General features: G+C 35.4%; 1 protein-coding gene across 3 annotated transcripts in view; it reads left to right on the plus strand.

The window, feature by feature from the left end:
* The window catches only part of Kdm4c (lysine demethylase 4C), a 177,880-nt gene that overhangs the window by 56,124 nt on the left and 104,389 nt on the right, over positions 1-17,367 (plus strand). For all 3 annotated transcript variants that reach the window (XR_007977033.1, XM_052176666.1, XM_052176667.1), the window contains 3 exons: positions 3,000-3,049; positions 8,099-8,202; positions 15,649-15,786. Coding sequence is in view for 2 of the 3 variants with exons in the window: in XM_052176666.1 (XP_052032626.1) it covers positions 3,000-3,049; positions 8,099-8,202; positions 15,649-15,786 (292 nt within the window). In the remaining variant the exon portion in view is untranslated. The remainder of the gene's footprint in view (positions 1-2,999; positions 3,050-8,098; positions 8,203-15,648; positions 15,787-17,367) is intronic.

A 17,367-nucleotide genomic window follows, 5' to 3' on the forward strand; every position in this document is an offset into this window, starting at 1 on the left:
CAATGGAGTAGGATTGAAGACCTAGAAATGAACCCACACACCTATGGTCACTTGATCTTCGACAAAGAGCTGAAAACATCCAGTGGAAAAAAGATAGCCTTTTCAACAAATGGTGCTGGTTCAATTGGAGGTCAGCATGCAGAAGAATGCAAATTGATCCGTTCTTATCTCCTTGTACTAAGCTCAACTCCAAGTGGATCAAGGACCTCCACATAAAACCTGACTCTCTGAAACTAATAGGAAAGAAACTGGGGAAGACCCTGGACGACATGGGCACAGGGGAAAAGTTCCTGAACAGACACCAATAGCTTATGCTCTAAAATCAAGAATTGATAAATGGGACCTCTTAAAATTACAAAGTTTCTATAAGGCAAAGGACACTGTCAAAAGGACAAAATGTCAACCAACAGATTGGGAAGGGATCTTCAACAAACCTAAATCTGACAGAGGGCTAATATCTAATATATATAAAGACCCCAGAGAACCAAATAATCGTATTAAAAAGTGGGCTACAGAGCTAAACAAAGATTTTCACATGAAGAACTTCGGATGGCTGAGAAGCACCTTAAGAAATGCTCAACATCATTAATCATTAGGGAAATGCAAATCAAAACAACCTGAGATTTCACCTCACACCATCAGAATGGCTAAGGTTAAAAACTCAGGAGACAGCAGGTGTTGGCGAGGATGTGGAGAAAGAGGAATACTCCTCCACTGCTGGTAGGATTGCAAGATGGTACAACCACTTTGGAAATCAGTTTGGCAGTTCCTCAGAAATCTGGACATGACACTTCCAGAGTACACAATGGAGTACTGTTCAGCCATTAGAAACAACGAATTAGTGAAATTCTTAGACAAATGGATGGAGCTGGAGAACATCATACTAAGTGAGGCAACCCAGTCTGAAAAGATCAATCATGGTATGCACTCACTGATAAGTGGATATTAGCCTAGAAACTTGGAATAACCAAGACATAATCCACATATTAAATGATGTTTAAGAAGAATGGAGGAGTGGCCCCTGGTTCTGGGAAGACTCAGTGCAGCAATATAGGGGAGTACCAGAACAGGGAAGTGGGAAGGGGTGGATGGGGGAATAGGGGGACTGAAGAGGGCTTATGGGACTTTCGGGGAGTGGGGAGCCAGAAAAGGGGAAATCATTTGAAATGTAAATAAAAAATATATCGAATAAAAAAAGTACTAAATTAATTAAAAGGGGAATTACAAACATTTTCTGATAAAATTGAAGATTTACATGAGAAATATTTCTGTTAGTCTATGTCTTTTTATTGGGGAGTTGAGTCCATTGTTGCTAAGAGATCTTAAGGGATAGTGATTATTGTTTCCTGTTATTTTTGATGTCATTTTTATGTTTGTGTGCGTATCTTCTTTTGGGTTTGTTGGAAGAATTTTACTTTCTTGCTTTTTTAGGGTTTACTTTCCTTCCTTGTGTTGGCATTTTCCTTCTATTATACTTTGTAGTGCTGGACAGATATTGTGTAAATTTGTTTTTATTATGGAATATCTTGTTTTCTCCATCTAAGATGATTGAGAGTTTTGCTGCGTATAGTAGCCTGGGCTGGCATTTGTGTTGTCTTCGGGTCTGTATAAGGTCTGCCCAGGATCTTCTAGCTTTCATTGTCTCTGGTGAGAAGTCTGGTGTAATTCTGATAGGTCTGCCTTTATATGTTACTTGCCTATTTTCCCTTATGGCTTTTAATATTCTTTCTTTGTTTAGTGAATTTGGTGTTTTGATTATTATGTGCTGGGAGGACTTTCTCTTCTAGTCCAGTCTGTTTGGAGTTCTGAAGGATTCTTGAATGTTCATGGACATCTCTTTTTCTAGGTTAGGGAAGTTTTTATCCATAATTTTGTTGAAGATATTTACTGGCCCTTTAAGTTGGAAATCTTTGCTCTCGTATATACCTATAATTCCTAGGTTTGGTCTTCTCATTGTGTCCTGGATTTCCTGGATGTTTTGGATTACCAACTTTATGCATTTTGCATTTTCTTTAACTGTTGAGTCAATGTTTTTCATGGTATCTTCAGCACCTGAGGTTCTTTCTTCTATCTCTTGTATTCTGTTGTTGATCTATGACTCCTGAATTCTTTCTAAGGTTTTCTATCTCTAGAGATGTCTCACTTTGTGATTTCTTTATTGTTTCTACTTCCACTTTTAGATCCTGGAATTAGTTCAGTTCCTCCACTTGATTGTTTGTGTTTTCCTGTAATTCTTTAAGGGATTTTTGTGTTTCTTCTTTAAGGGCTTCTGCCTGTTGACCCATGAACTCCTATATTTCTTTAAGGGATTTTTGTCTTTCCTCTTTAAGGGCTTTTATCTATTGACTGATGTTCTCCTGTATTTCTTCAAAGGAGTTATTTTAGTCTTTCTTAAAAGACTATCAGCATCATGAGAAGTGATTTTAAATCCAACTCTTGTTTTTCTGGTGTGTTGGTGTATCTGGGACTTGCTGTGGTGGGAGAACTGGCTTCTGATGTTGTCATGTGGTCTTGTTTTCTGTTTGTAGGGTATTTGTGCTTGCCTTTCACCATCTGGTTATCTCTGGTGCTAGTTGGTATTGTTGTCTCTTGCTAGAGTTTGTTCCTCCTGTGGTCCTGTAAGCCTGTGTTCTTATTCTGCGCTCAGAAGTGAAAGCACTGCTGGGAGATCTCTCTTTCCTGGCCAGGTATGTACAGAAGGCTGTGGAGTTTCCTGGTTCCCTGGTACAAATAGAGGCGGGAAGACTTCTGTCCCAGCTGCTCCAGTGATCTTATGCCCTGTGTCGATTTGTGACATTTAAGTAGGAAGTTTATGTTCATTTTTCTTCAGTTTTGTGTCTAATAGACAGGCTTTTACTATTTCTTGTTTTGTACTTAGTTCATTTAAGTGCAGTTTAGTGTTTAGTTTTTGTAAATGAAGATATTTAGAATAAATACTCTTCACAAACTAGCTAAAGTATTATAAACATACATTTTTTTATTTATTCTTAACCTTTTAGGTATGCTATACCTCCGGAGCATGGAAAGAGACTTGAAAGACTAGCCCAAGGTAAAACTTGCTTTCAATTTCCTACCTTGTAGGCTTTGTGTTTTGAGGTAGGTCAGCACTTTATTTACTCTATTTTTTTTTATGTATATCTTCTTCAAACTGCTAGCTTTTAAATATTACCCTATTTGAACAGTATTATTTATTTTCACATTAATAGGTAATGTTTCTTCTTTTGTATAATCTTCATAATGAGTTTATCTGACTGCTTAATATTTTCAGTGTGCAGTTGGCATTTCAATATATTGTGCTTGTTCTCAACTTTCTTTTTATAAACACTGTTGAAATTTATCTTCTTTGCTGGCCACCCTTTCTCCAAGGATGTCAGCTGTACAAGAATTATTTGTAATAACAGCTAGAGTTGAATTTGAGTGCAACTTGTAGCAAGCATCTTCCTTTATCAGGACTCACTCTTGAATGAGTAGAATACTTCTGCTCAGGCGGGATGTATGGTTGCCTTTTATTAAAATGATGAAGAAAGCTTTTTTCTATGTACCATATATTCACTTAAAAATGAAATGAGGGCTGGAGAGATGACTCAATGGTTAAAAGCACTGGCTGTTCTTCCAGAGGTCCTAATTTCAATTCCCTGTACCTGCATAGCAGTTCACAACTTCTATAACTCTAGTCCTATGTGGTCTGATCCCTTCTTCTAGCATGCAGATGAACCTGAAGGAAAAAAAAAAAAATCCATCCATACACACACACACACACACACACACACACACACACACACACACACACACATACACAGTACATAAACAAATAAGTCTTTAGGGTTGGAGAGAAACAAATAAATCTTTAGGGCTAGAGAGATTGCTCAGTGGTTAATAGCAGTGACTGCTCTTTCAAAGGTTCTGAGTTTAGTTCTCAACAACCTCATGGTAGCTTACAACTGTCTGGAATAGGATCCTATGCCCTCTTCTGATATGTCTGAAGACAGTGACAGTGTACTTATATAAATGAATAAATGTAATGAGGGCATTGGAAAACCTCATTGACTTGATAGTTTGGTCAGAAATTATTAATGGCATCTATAATTTATTCCCTTTCCCAAATTATAGGAAACTATTAAAAGTAGTTATAGGATCACCTTTATAAGACACAATGTTATAATTTTGGCAGGACAGTGTTCATTATAACTCAGTAATAATAGTAGTTTAATTTTCAGTGTGAATTTAAGGATTATTTTCAAGAATACTGAAGTAATTGAATACTGTTTTGGGTAATAGATTAGAACAGAGTTATGATTATCATATATTTAGAATGTATAGGTAATAAACTTTGTGTTAAAACTAAATGTGTTAAAACTATTTATTCTTTTTTGTAATAAAGTATTTCAACATTTAAATAGACCTCATCACTAAAGAACTTTAACAGGCACTACTGTCAGCTTTGTTATGTAGTCACACACTGAGGCTTATGTGAACTATGGTAGATGACATCTCAGGAGCAAGTTGTTAATCAACAGAGAACTAAATCTGCTTAAAGTATTTTGAGAAAGGAAACAAATGAAAAAGTTCTATAAGACAGTGAAAGATTTGTATCTGTTTTGCAGATACCATCCAGATAATTACAATGATAAAATAATATAGTACATATGATAGACTATAGCCTATCTACATCAAAGCAATGTATGAAACATAAAATGAAAAGCAGGTTGAGATATTTTCCATTTTCTTGCCTCTACACTGTAACCATTGTAGCCACCTTTTATGCATGAGTACATTCATTTTTGATATCTAATGAGATCTTGATTGTTTTACCTATGAATATTTTATCTGAATGCTATAAGGCTTGTATTTAACAAAGCCAGGAATTTGAATTTGGCTTTCAGTTGCTTTTTCTTTTCTTTTTTTTTTTTTTTTGGATTTTGTTTTTTTTTCCGAGACAGGGTTTCTCTGTGTGAGCCTGGCTGTCCTGGAACTCACTCTGTAGACCAGGCTGGCCTCGAATTCAGAAATCCGCCTGCCTCTGTCTCCCAGAGTGCTGGGATTACAGGCGTGCGCCACCACTGCCCGGCTGCTTTTTCATATTTTAAAAATGTGTGTGTGTGTGTGTGTATTTACGTATAGAACATTACCTTCCTTCAGTAGTTTTCCAATTTAAGTTACATTATAGTGTTTTCCCATTGTTCATGTCCTGATTAGAAACTCACTTCAGAAGCAAATTAATGGACACTTTTTTCTTCAGTGATTTTAATTTAAAATTTAGTTCATACAGATATGGGAAGCTTGACAGATCTATTTGAAATTTATTATTAAAATAATTGAATGGGTTGTGAATTTCAAGACCAGCTAGAGTTGGGTACCTTCCTTTCTCCCTAGGTAAGACTTAGGGCATTTTATCATACAGACTTAATCATTATACTGATACAACCTTTGCTTCCTATTCACTAAAATTTTATTTAGTGTTTATATTTTATGATGATTAATTATCCTTAGATTGCTGTGAAAATGACCCCACACAGCAAAGTTACATTTTTATTTGTGTTGGTCTTGTAAAGAATTGTAGTATTTATTTCACAATGTCTGTGTAGAGAATTGATTTTGAGAACTCGTCCCTCCCTTTTCTATTTTTGAACAGGTGAAGATGCTTACTCAGAATGTACTTATGAAAAATAAGATTTATTTTTAAAAAATTTGTCATGTGTATGTCTGTACGCAATATGTACAAGTCAGTTAAGTTACCTCTGGCAATTTGGAAAAGGCCATAAGATTCCCTGTAGCTAAAATTATAGATTGTTGTGGACCTCCTAACGTGGTGCTAAGAACTGGAGAGAAGAAGGCTTATGGGACATATGGGGAGGGGGGAACTGGAAAAGGGGAAATCATTTGGAATGTAAACAAAGAATATAGAAAAAAATAATTAAAAAAAAAAGAACTGGACTCTGGTCCTGAAAGAACACTATAGACTTTTAACTGATGAGCCAACTGTTCAGTTTACAGTACTTTTTTTCTACCAAGTTGTTCCTTAAATTCCTTTGTCTGTATACTAGCTATTTGCTCTTGATCTCAGTCTCTGTTTATCCTTTCTTTCTTTCTTTCTTTCTTTCTTTCTTTCTTTCTTTCTTTCTTTCTTTCTTTCTTTCTTTCTTTCTTTCTTTCTTTCTTTCTCTCTGTCTCTCCATCCCTTCCTTTCTTCCCTTCTTCCTATGTATCTGTCTGTCTATCTATCTATCTATCTATCTATCTATCTATCTATCTACGTATCTATCTACGTATCTATCTATCTATCTATCTATCTATCTATCTATCTATCTATCTATCTATCTATCTATCCATCCATCCATCCATCCATCCATCCATCCATCCATCCATCCATCTATCTATTGCTCCCCAGTGTAGCATAACCAAATATTATCTAAAAGTTTCTGCACATTTATTCTGCATTAATCATTTATGTCTACCTTGTTGCCCATAAACTTTGTGTGGCTGAGGATATCTGAATTCAATCTAACACAAAACTAACACATACTTTTTCCAATTAATTGAGTACTAATTTTCATCAAAGTAACCTACTCTTGAGTTGTGTGGAGAGCATTAGGCAAGTCTTCCCTTCATTTAGATATGAGATCACATAGTACCTTTACTTCCTCCTGCAGTGAACATGCATCATTTCTGGTGTCTTCTTGTTTCCTCGGGATCTGTCTTCTTTCATTTTCCTCTATCTTCTCTTTGTACTTCTCATTGTGACTTGTTTTCTACTCTCTGGTAAGATTGTTCATCCTTTGAAGGAGAGAGGGCTGAATAAAACATCAAACATGGCAGTTTTCATTTTCCTCTCCCCGTATCAACAAGGTAATGACTGCATGCCTCAGCTAGATTGAAAGCAGTGATGGAGAAAATCAGCCATGCTAAAGCATAATACTCTGCTGAGTGAAACATTTAATACATTGTTGAATAAAAGATTTCTTTAATGTTTAGCTTCCTCTCTTTAAAGCGTCCCAAAATAGGCTTGTAAGGCAAGTTTCCAATCATTTGTGTTAGGTTTACTCAGATGGGATTTTTTTTTATAAAATTAAGATTATTTTATTTATGTGTACGAATGTTTGCTTGCATATATGTATGAATGTGCACCATGTATATTTCTGGTGCTGTGGGGATCAGAAAATAGCATCAGACCCTCTGGAACATGAGTTACAAATGATTGTAACCCACTGTGTTGGGGCTGGGAAACCTGGGTCCTTTGCAAGAGCAAAAAGTGCTATTAACAGTTTAACCCTGTCTGCAACCTCTAAAATATTATTTCGAATTGACATACAGTAATTATAAATTTTTTATGTATAGTATGATATTTTCAAATACTTATACCATGTTCGTAAGGGGAAACCCGTCATGTAAGAGACACATCATTTCTTTATGTTAGACATATTAAAATCCTGTCTGTGTTTGGGCTGGAGAAATGGTTCAGCAGTTAAGAGCACTGACTCTTCTTACTGTGGTCCTCAGTTCAATTCCCAGCAACCACATAGTGGCTCACAACCATCTGTAATGCATTTTTCTGGTGTGTCTGAAGACAGCTGCAGTGTACTCATATACATAAAATAAATAAAATCTAAAAATAAATAAATAAATAAATAAATAAAATCCTGTCTGTGACTTTGAAATAATTTAATTTTTGCCAAACATAGTTATTATAGGATGTTGTAAGTTAGTAGTGGTTAGTGTGAAATTAGCAGGAAGGAAACGGGAAGTGTTTGGTGTATATGGTGTCTCAGGCTTTTGGAAGCAGAGTCTCCACTGAGGGATTTGGCTAGTGTTGTTCTCAATCTCACTTTCTACTTGAACAGTAAGTTTGAGCAGTAACTTACTATACATTTGCCTATTGTATTTCAAATATGTGCCAAACTGAAATTCTTAAAATTTAGTGATTTTTGTATGTATAAATGTAATTCTGGGTAAATAGTTTTGAAAAGATCAACCTATTTTGAAATATATATCACTTTTTAAGGATTAGGATGTGGGCTGATTTTTTAGTAGAATTCAAGTATATTTTAAAAACTGTCTGGACTGTTATTTTAACTGACATTGTATTTATGTTGATTTTTAGGCTTTTTCCCCAGTAGCTCCCAAGGCTGTGATGCATTTCTACGCCACAAGATGACACTGATTTCCCCCTCAGTGCTGAAGAAGTATGGCATTCCATTTGACAAGGTTTGTTTCTGTTTGACTTTCACAAGTTGATCTTTCATTTTGTTAGATTTATATTTAAGAAAAATGTAAAATGACAAAACGTGTCTTGGATTATTAAATAAGTTATGATAGTTTAAGAGAAATTTAAGCTTATGTTCTATAGCATCAATAATTAAAGTCTAAATTAAATATTTTAAAATGTATTTACTTGGGTTTATATATATTTAACTTTTTGTTGGAGTATTTCATACAGAAATATAATATCCACCCACTAGGTTTTTCCATATCCCATCATCTCTTTTTTCTTCAAATATAATGTCCTTTTGTTTTTATCTTTTTCTCTTTAAACTCACAGAGTCTACCTAGCTATACTTACATGAACATGGCTGTAGAAGTATGTGCTAGAGGATGGATAGATTCTAGGGGGCCACAGTTAAAAACAATGAAACCAAAAAGCAGATATCAGTTGCCAATAGCTCCTATGTTAGAACTTGGTGATCTCCTATTCCATCCATACTAATTTGGTGGTTTGCATGATCATGTACAGTTTTTGGATATACAATTACAGCTGCTCTGAGCTCATCCGTGAAGTGGTGTTGTCATGTCTGACAGCTATGGTTTTCTGCAGATATCTACTCTCTCTGTCTCTGTCTTCTCTTCCATAATGATTCTCAAGCCTTGCTGGGAGGGGCTGTGATACAGATACTCTGAGCTGACTCAGTCAAGCCAGTACAAGTCAGTGATGGTGTCCCTGGAAGCCAGAAGAGGCCATCAGCTTCCCTGAATGTAGATCTAACAGGTGCTTGTGGGTGTCCTAGCATGGTGCTAAGAACTGGGCTCCGGTCCTCTGAAAGAATAGCGTTCTATTTATAGCACATGTTCTATACTCATTTTTAGGTTGGTAGGTATCTAGGCTGCTTTTTTTCTCTAGGCATTATTAATACCACAGCAAGGAACCTGGGCGATCAAATATTTCTGTAGTAAGATACAGATTTCATTGAGAACATACCAGATATGTTCTAACTGGGTCGTATCGTATATCTATTTCTAGCTTTTTGAGTTATCCTTAATGATTTTCATAGTTGCTTTTACAAGCTTATATTTTTTCCAGCAGTGCAAAAAGATATTTCTTTCCTTACATCATGGTAGATCTGTTGTCATTAACTGAGGTAAGATGAGTTTCAAACTAGTTTCAGTTTTCATGTTTTTGATAGGTAAGGATGTTAGACTTTTAAAAAATCAAATATTTTCCAGTCATTTTATTTTTTTTGTTTTCTGAACTGTTTACTTTCATGTACTAGTTTTTGGTTTTTTGTTTTGTTTTCTTGGTTTGCTTTTCAAGATTTTCTACTATCTTCCTGACAACTACTTTCTTTCAGATGTATCATTAATACCACCCCATCCTTTCTACAGATAACATGAATTATCATGTCCTTACTTTATAGAAGTAAGCTTTATAGAAGCTCTTTCATGTCCCTTTAAATTAAAGTGCATTTCCTATTAAATCATGTTGAAGTTTTTCATGTTGACTTTTGTGTATGGTCAAAATTAATATCTAGTTTCATTCTTCTAAATGTACTTATCAAATTTGACTGGTACTATCTGTTGAAGATGCTGTCTTTTCTCCGATTTGCTTCTGACTTTTCTGTTAATAGCTGTAGCAGTGTGGGCTCATATCTGGCTCTCAATTTAATCCATTGATCAATATGTTTGTTTTTATGCCATTGTAGTACTGTTTTTATTACCATAACTCTATAGTATAATTTGAATTTAATGATGATAAAGCATCTAGCAGTGTTTTTATTATTTAATGTTATTTTGTCTATCATAGGGCTTTTGTGTTTCTGTATGAAATTTGTGGTTCTTTTCTTCAATTTCTGTGAAGAATTGCATGAAATTTTGATAGGAATTGCTTTGAATCTGGAGGTGCTTTTGAAAGTATAAGGGCTAAACTTTCCAATCCATGAACATGAAAATTCTTTTAATCCTATGTTATCTTCTTCAATTCCTTCCTTAAATATTTCATTGTACAAGTTTTTCAGGTCTTTAGCTAGATTTTTTCATATAATATTTTAAAAAATTATTTCATTCTTTTTTTATATGTATGGATTGGATTGTTTTTCTGTTTTTTTCCCCCCAGTAATTTTTTTACTACTGTAAAGAAATCCTACTGAGTTTTGTTTATGACATTTTTCTGAATATATTTATCAACTACAGCAGTTTTATGGTGGTCTTAGGGGTGTATTGTGTGTAGATCTGTACCATGTTTAAATAAGGGTTCTTAGGTATCTCCCTTTCCCACCTCTCTTTATCTCCATTTGCTGCTTTTGTGAAGATTGTAAGCACTATATCAAAGAGGGTAACGGGAATGGCTATCCTAGTCTTATTACTGACTTTAATGGACATGACGCGACTTTGTTTTCCATTTAGCTAGATATATTCTTACACTGTCTAAGACTTATCAAGAAAGGGTTTTGTCAAAGGCCTTTTCTGAGTATATGCTATTATTCTGAAGTATCTGTTTAGTCTTCTTTATGTGGTGGATTATGCTTATTGATTTATATATATTGAATTATTCCCTGCATCTCTGTGATAAAGCCAACTTGATAATGGTCAGTGACCTTTTTCATGTATTCTTGAATTTTTTTGAGAAATTTTCCTTTCATGTTTATACAGGGAGTTGTTTTGCAACATTTTTTTTAAAAGGTGTGTTTTTGGTTTTGTTATCAGGATAATACTAGACATGTTAAAAAAAAAATCAAAGTGAGCTGGGCGGTGGTGGCATATGCCTGTAATCCCAGCACTCTGGGAGGCAGAAGCAGGTGGATGTCTGAGTTCGAGGCCAGCCTGGTCTACAGAGTGAGCTACAGGACAGCCAGGGCTATACAGAGAAATCTTGTCTCAAAAAAACCCAATATATATCTATATATCCAAGTGTCCCTTCCTTTCATATTTTACCAAATAATTTGAGGAGTATTGTTGATAGTTCTTTTATGAATATCTTGATAGAATTCTGTTCTCAGTACATCTGGCCTGAGTTCTTTTTAAAAGTTGGAAGATTTTCAGTTCTTGCATCTATTTTCTTGATTGTCCCCGGTGTGTTTAAATTATTTTCTTCATCTAAGTTTAGCTTTGGAAAAATCACATGCTTCTTAAAAATTTTATTTATTGGGCCAGAGACATGGCTCAGAGTTAAGAGCACTGACTGCTCTTCCAGAGGTCCTGAATTCAATTCCCAGAAACTACATGGTGGCTCACAACCATCTGCAGTGAGATATGATGCCCTCTTCTGGTGCATCTGAAGAGAGTAGCAGTGTACTCACATATAATAAATAAATCTTCAAAAAAAAAAAAAGAATTATTTTAAAAAAATTTTGTTTCAGTGTTTCCCTTTTAGTGAAATGTAAATTTTTTAAAATATGCCCTTTATGATTCTCCAAGCTTCCTCGGTATTTTGATCACTTCTTACTTCTCCTTTGCTTAATTAGTTAAAGTTTTGTCAGTCTTTTAAAAAACAAACTCTTCATTTTTTTTGTATTATATTTGTTTTTCATTACTTTCATACTCAACTTTTATTATCTATCCTAATCCACTGGTTTGGTTTTTCTTGTTCTTGTTGTTTCAAGGCCTTCGGTAGATCCTTAAGTTATTAGTTTGAGAGCTCCTAAATTTTTCACTGTAGGAACTTACAACTGTAAACTTTTCCTTGTAGAATTATCTTATATACTTGGAAAATGTTCTATAGGCTCCTTAGAAGAATGTGTCTTCTAGAATGTTCTAAAATATCCTTTACATCCTTTAGATTTTCAATGCCAGTTATATATATCATTTCTCTATTTGTCTATTGTGTTTTCTAGTCCAGTCTGCTCATCTGTATATTTTTCTGGAGAATGATTGCATTAATATTAAATATTCTTATACCCATCACTTTGTTGAATTTTGTGGTACTTTCTTTGATGCATTTTGTATTAAGAGTTGCAGTTCTATTCCGAGTCTTCATTGAAAGATCCCCTGGTGTCTTTGGAAACAGATGCCATCCCGCAGTCCAGCACCTTTCCTGCTGCTCCATCATCCTGCTGCCTTCTAGTGCAGGACTCATGACTGTTGCACAACTTTGAGTATGTTGTGTGTAAGTGGAAGTGAGGTGTAGGAGATCTTGAAAAGCTTCCCTGTGTAGTCAGAAGTACGATGGGGTTGGTAGGGGTGGGGGATATCTTGGAGCATTGAGGAGTAAGATTGGGGAGCAGGGGGAAGCTTATATTGAAGGAAGCAGCTATCAGTATTTTGAGTGGTAAGGATGGGAGAACCTGGACGGCCTTGATAGTCTGGCAGCATTTAGAGACGAGATCCTGGAAAAGCATATAGGGCATGGCAGAGTGCTGTCTACCTATTGTCTTTGAGAAGAGATTACATAGGAGATGGACCTAACTGATGGGTTGTAGAGGGATCTCTCATAGGAGCTGAGGGGCCCTGTTGTACTGGGAAGAACATAGGAACTTACCGTGTTTTCCTTGAGGAGCAATGTAGGACTATGAGATAGGAAGGAGGGAGCCTAGCCCCTGGCTCAGTGATGCGGAGATCAGGAAGAACCTTTGATGTAAGAAGGAGTGAACCTCCGCTGTGGTGTTTGTAGGAAGCCTCAGGGAGCTGTGTGGGCATGTGGCATGGGGAAAGGGAAAGTCCATGAAGTATCCCACAACAGGTCCCACAGGTTGGGAAGGAGGAGAACTGGCTCCTTTGAAATAAAAAGGAACTGCAGTCCAGCATAACAAAGTTTCCAGTGTTATCTTCTTTTAAGGACAAAGCTTTGTTCAAAATAGGATTTTTCTTCCTGCTTGAGCAGGTCAGTGTCCATGCTGCAGCTATGCAGTAAATACATTCTCATGGTGATGAACATGTTTACTTATACACTTAAATCCATGGGGAAAACAGACCAGAACATTGGCTCTAAGATGTACATTATTTGGGACTGGCTCAGTTATAGGGAGAAGCTAATAATCGATCACATCAGAGATAGCTGCAAACTGTTTGAGAGTTGCTCCTGCCAGAGTGAGACTTGGTCAGACCTGCAGATACAATTCTCATGTGGGTTTAGTATAAGTGACTTTGTGCTTTCTTAAATTAATTGACAGTTGCTTTATACGATATTCTACTTTAAGTTAGAATACAAAAGGCAACCTAAAGCCTAAATGTGTGCCTGTCAGAAGTGATGGGCTAATGTTTGCAGTTTAGAAAACTCCTTTCTTAAGAAGGTGTGGTAATACAAGGTTGGTAATCCCAGCACACAATAATACACAAATGCAGGGATATTATGAGTTTAAAACCAGTTGAGACAAATTGCGAGATACTATATAAAAAAATGCAAGGTCTAGTAAATATAGTTAAATGGTAGTATGTTTGCCTATCATTTATTAAGGGAAGCAAGTGAATTGAAGGTTAGAATTGGTTTAGGTATTGGTAGTATAGTCCTATGATCAGAAGGGCTGTACATTATCAGTAGTATACAGTAGGCTATTTTTACCATGATTGAGTCTGGGGCTTGAAACGAGGTGGTTTGAGTACATAGGGCCCCATAGACTTATGTGTTTGAATGCTTGGCCCATAGGGAGTGACAATATTAGGAGCTGGGGCCTTGTTGGAGTAGGTGGGGCCTTGTTGGGGAAGTCTGTTACTGTGGAGGTGGGCTTTAAGGTCTTATATATGCTTAAGCTAAGCCCAGTTTGACACAGTCTCCTACAGTGGATCTCAATGTTAGAACTCTCAGCTCCATCTCCAGCACAGTGTCTGCCTGCTCGATGCCTGGCTTCCTGCCATGAGGAGAAGGGACTGAAGCTCTAAAGCTGGAATCCAGCCCCAGTGAAAGGTTTTTCTTTCTAAGAACTGCTGTGGTTATATTCTCTCTTCACAGCAGTGAAACCCTAACCAAGACAAACACCTTTGTGGTTTTTAAAACCATTCCTTCTTCCAGTCTTTGGTGGGAAGGAGGCAGATGCTGCACTGAATTCTTTACTGTGTTTCAGATTCTCTGCTACTACGACACAGTATCTCACTTCTGTGGCTTTAATAGTAAGTAGCAGGAGGAATTTAAGTTCCAAGATGAGGTACCAGTAATTAATTATTGACATTAGGACTTTGTGTGGAATTGTGTCCTTCTGTTTTCCACCTTCATTTGGTGCAAGACACATGATAACATAATGTTCCTCAAATAGTTTATTCTGTGATGTCATAGGGACCGGTGACACTCAGTTGTTGTAAAATTAAATGTGTTAGGCTCACTCTTTTTTTTTTGTTACATTATTTTTAGAGTTTTACTTTCTTCACCCCTAAATAGTGATAATACTAACAATTACTAATAGTTTTTCTAAGTATTTGAAAAAATAATCTGTGTAAAGGGTTTTACATTCTATTGTAAGATTCTTATTTTTAATAAAATTCCTTTTATGTTTTATTTTTACATTTAATTAAACTAGAATTATATCACTTTCCCCTCCATCTTTCTCTTCATCATCTCCTAGATCCCTCCCTCTGAGCCCTCCCATATGTAGTCATACTCTTAAATTGAGAGCCTCTCTTTCTGTGAATATCATTGCTATGTACATATCTATATTTTTGCATAATTTACAAATATCAGGTTGTTTTTGGATATGTGGTTTCAGGACTGACCACTTTGTAATATTGGTTAGCCAATAAGAAGAAACTAATTATTACTCTCTCTCCCTGCAGTCGGTAGTTACATGTGTTTTTAAACTTTTAAAACTACAATACATAAAACATAACACAACACAACCAGAATGAGAATTCCTGAATTCCTACAAAGCCCCAGTATCACACTTATGCTCTCTTGTCCCTCTTCTACGCCTATAATTTGATTATGAATTTTAATAGTATACCACATTTTCTGTATGTTTTAATCCTAAATTTCTCTGATTTCTCTCTTTTGCTAACTATAGTTGGTGTTTAGGACTGGAAATCACTGTAGATATTTTATGTTTGCTCTAACGGTAATTTCTTTATTTTTAAGTATATGCTCAACATTATTAGTATGCTTACTGTCACGAATATATAGAATATCTGGAAGGAGCACTAATGATAAATAAAATATCACAATTGGTAGAGGTTTGGGGTCATAAGACATGTAGAAAATAGATGGCAATATCGAATCCTTTTTCTGTGTTGTGTCTGCAGATGAGATGTTCACATTCAATTCTGTGATTGCTGACCATACACACTTTGTTTACATTGTGGTCCAGAGATTGAACTCAAGTTATCAGGCACTATTAACCACTGAACCATATCAACATCCAGAACTTCTGCTGTTCTAAAATAGTTGTGATATTTTTATAGTTGTTTTTTTTTTTATTTTCATTTGTTTATTTGTTTTTTGGTTAAAAAATAAAATGGAAATATAAACTGAGCATTAAATTATTTGGAAAGTTATTGAACAGTCTGTCTCCTCAAACTCCACAGATCACCCAGGAAGCTGGAGAGTTTATGATCACTTTTCCTTATGGATATCATGCTGGTTTTAATCATGGTTTCAATTGTGCTGAATCTACAAATTTTGCTACTGTCAGATGGATTGACTATGGAAAGGTTGCTAAACTGGTAAGTCTCTCTGGAAAGTGAAGCATATATAAGGAACTTAATAAGCATGTGCAGCAGTAGTGTTCCCCATTCACACTGTGGCTCTCACTACATTAATTTTTGCTAGCTTAGCTCCATTTACTTTTTATACTACAAATGACCACTCATTACTGAATTTGTCTATTTTGAGATTGTTATAGGACAGTTTACTCTGACTGGGTTTTTTTCTGTAACTCTCAAAGCTGCCATTTGGGTTTCCTGCAGCATTTCTTCTTAGCTATGTGCTAAATGAGATTTGGACTTCTCATTAAAGTTGAGTCTGTTGTTTAGAAAACAGCAGGTTATAGAAGGAAGTCATTAGTTAAATTTAGAACTTTGGTGGTTGAGAAAGTATAGTAAAAAGAAATTATTAAGGCTTCTTTAATGTAAAATTTAACTCCTTAGTGGTAACAATGTAAAACATATTTTATATCTTAACGTTAAACTTGGTATAAATTTTTGTTTGTAGTTTCAGTTTTAAAACTCTGCATTTGTTTTAGTTCATATGAACAATAACATTAAACTTATATAAAGTTTTGTTTTAGTTTTCATTTTAAAAACACTGTTTTAGTTCATGTCCTGTGTATTTTCATCTGCAATAGTTTTTATTGAATTGAATTGCTTTCACCTTGAGGCATTAAAACAATTGATGATATTACTCTTTCCTATGGCTTTTTGTGAGAAACAGACTGGGAGAGGGCTAGGTCTTAGTGAAACTATTCAAAGTATATGAAGTTGACATAGTGAAAAAATGATAAATGAAGTTTGGAGACCATTTTCTAGCTGCTTCATGGTACAAGTGAATATTCATCCTACTCTGAGAAAAACTGAATGTAGGACTATTTCATAAATTTAGGAAAAATAGCTTTCCTTTTTTATTTTTATTTTATTTTATTTTTTTTGTGGTTTTTCGAGATAGGGTATCTCTGTGTAGCCCTGACTGTCATGGAACTCACTCTGTAGACCAGGCTGGCCTTGAACTCAGAAATCTACCTGCCTCTGCCTCCGAGTGTTTGGATTAAAGGCAGGCACCACCAATACCCGTCAGGAAAATCACTCTTAATTTATTTACTCGTGTATTTAAGTTATTTGCTGGTATATTTAGAAGATTGAATAACATTAAAATACATAAAAATTTCTACCTTTTGGCGACTCAGGAAATATTTGAATTCTTGTTTAAAGGTTTGTTTGATTCTTTGACAGGGTCCTGCATATATTTATATAAATACATTGTATTTTGGTCATTTAGCCTTCAGACAAACCCCTTTACATCCTATTCTCACTCGTACTGAATTCCGTCTTTTTCTCAACAAATTCCCATCCTATTTTTATATTTCTGTTCCTCTTTTGTCTAGTTTGTAAGAGTAAGTAATTAGAGTTGTATGAGAATGTTTGGAATTCAGTTAAGCACAGGCAAGTTTGCATGACTACACAACTGAAGAAAATGATTAATGCCTATGAGGGGCTGCTTACAAAGGCATAAAACTGAAACAATTCCTACTAAGCAGCATCATATTTTGTCTAATGAGAAATAGGACATTCAACATGTATATCTTGGCCTGT

The sequence above is a fragment of the Apodemus sylvaticus genome, chromosome 3, assembly GCF_947179515.1.
Source record: "Apodemus sylvaticus chromosome 3, mApoSyl1.1, whole genome shotgun sequence".
Classification (NCBI taxonomy): Eukaryota; Metazoa; Chordata; class Mammalia; order Rodentia; family Muridae; genus Apodemus; species Apodemus sylvaticus.